General features: G+C 45.2%; 1 protein-coding gene across 1 annotated transcript; it reads right to left on the bottom strand.

Annotated features, from left to right (window-relative positions):
* Positions 1-891: 891 nt before the first annotated feature.
* On the bottom strand, positions 892-1,109 carry PPTG_24047 (hypothetical protein; the record flags this gene model as incomplete). The annotated part of the gene is made up of 2 exons (XM_008914928.1): positions 892-1,013; positions 1,076-1,109. 2 exons carry the CDS (start codon positions 1,107-1,109, stop codon positions 892-894), a joined length of 156 nt encoding a protein of 51 aa, XP_008913176.1.
* Between the last annotated feature and the right edge of the window lie 165 nt (positions 1,110-1,274).

The following is a 1,274-nucleotide window of genomic DNA, read 5'->3' as shown; positions in this document are numbered from 1 at the left end:
GTTCACATTGTAAGAAAAATCTGTTTCGGCTTCCTATTAACACAACGCCATCGAGTATTGATCCTGTTGGTAGAGAAAAGCTTGAACCATTACAATGTTTCAGCGAATACTTTTCGCAGCGCAGGTGTGCTCGCGAACGGAAAGATTATGGCGACAGCACATGCTGGAAGATCCGGCAGGGTTTCGCCGAATTTATTTTTTCTCACGGTTTTCTGTTTTCGGGGAATCTTGCCGGATAATAACACACTCAAAACCGCGATTCTGTAGATGGTTGGTAGCGTGGTAGGTCGAGTGATATGACGTTTAGTGATACTCTCTGAAGGAGGAGTTGTATTCTATAAACGTGCTGTTCATAGTGTTGCGGAAGTTTTCTAGGCACTGGTTTGCTCCAACCAATTAGTAAGGCGCCACGAGATCACCACTCAGATTTTGACTATTGGTCCATCCAAAAACCGGTAAACAATTCGGTTTTGTTGTAGGCGGTGTAGATATTTCGTGAGGGCACTGTTAGAATCGAATAGCTCTTCCTCGTGCACTGGCATGTCTTTTCAATTGAACTTTAGCGTTGAGTTAATCGGTTAATGGCCGGAGTAATTAAACTTTCCAACGAAGTCGCGTAGGGGCATTTCGCCACACCTGGGCGAGGCGGGGCAGGTTAGCTGCTAGAAGAATTCGAAAGCGACTGAATAGCGCGAGCCTGAACGTTATTCGGTTGGCGAAAAGGAGTCACACGTACACGTTGAATCTAGCATTGTCCATATCCAGGCAACAGCACATTCACCCACTCGCTTTCTCTAACATCACTGAAAGTACGCAAGTGGGGAACAGAAGAAGAAAACGCCAAAGGCTGCGACGGTAAAACCGGGTGTTTGTCGTCGTCAAGCTCCCAACTTACTGGAGCGTTAGGAGCGAGTGTTGCATCTTGTTCATCAACCAGACCACGAGGAGGTCAAAACAATTCTTTTTCAGCATGTTCAGACACGAGTAAAGCACGATATCTCTGACACTTGCCTCTGCAGTCTAAAGCGTGAGTGATTCGATGGAGCAATTAGTTTGTCGACGCTTTCGGAAGTACGTATATGCCATCCATCTCCATCACTCAGTAGCATTTTCGAGAACGCCACAATAACTAAATGAAGTGTGAATTCGTTTACTGTTTGACACCAAATCACAGCTGAACACCTCTTCTCAAACATTTTATGCTGAGGAAAGAAAACCACCACCAGAGGGATATGCACGTTGATCATTGCCCAAGAACACTTCTAATAATCAAA

Source organism: Phytophthora parasitica (genome assembly GCF_000247585.1).
Source record: "Phytophthora parasitica INRA-310 unplaced genomic scaffold supercont2.65, whole genome shotgun sequence".
Lineage (NCBI taxonomy): Eukaryota > Oomycota > Peronosporomycetes > Peronosporales > Peronosporaceae > Phytophthora > Phytophthora nicotianae.
This window is presented reverse-complemented; position numbering and strand designations above follow the sequence as displayed.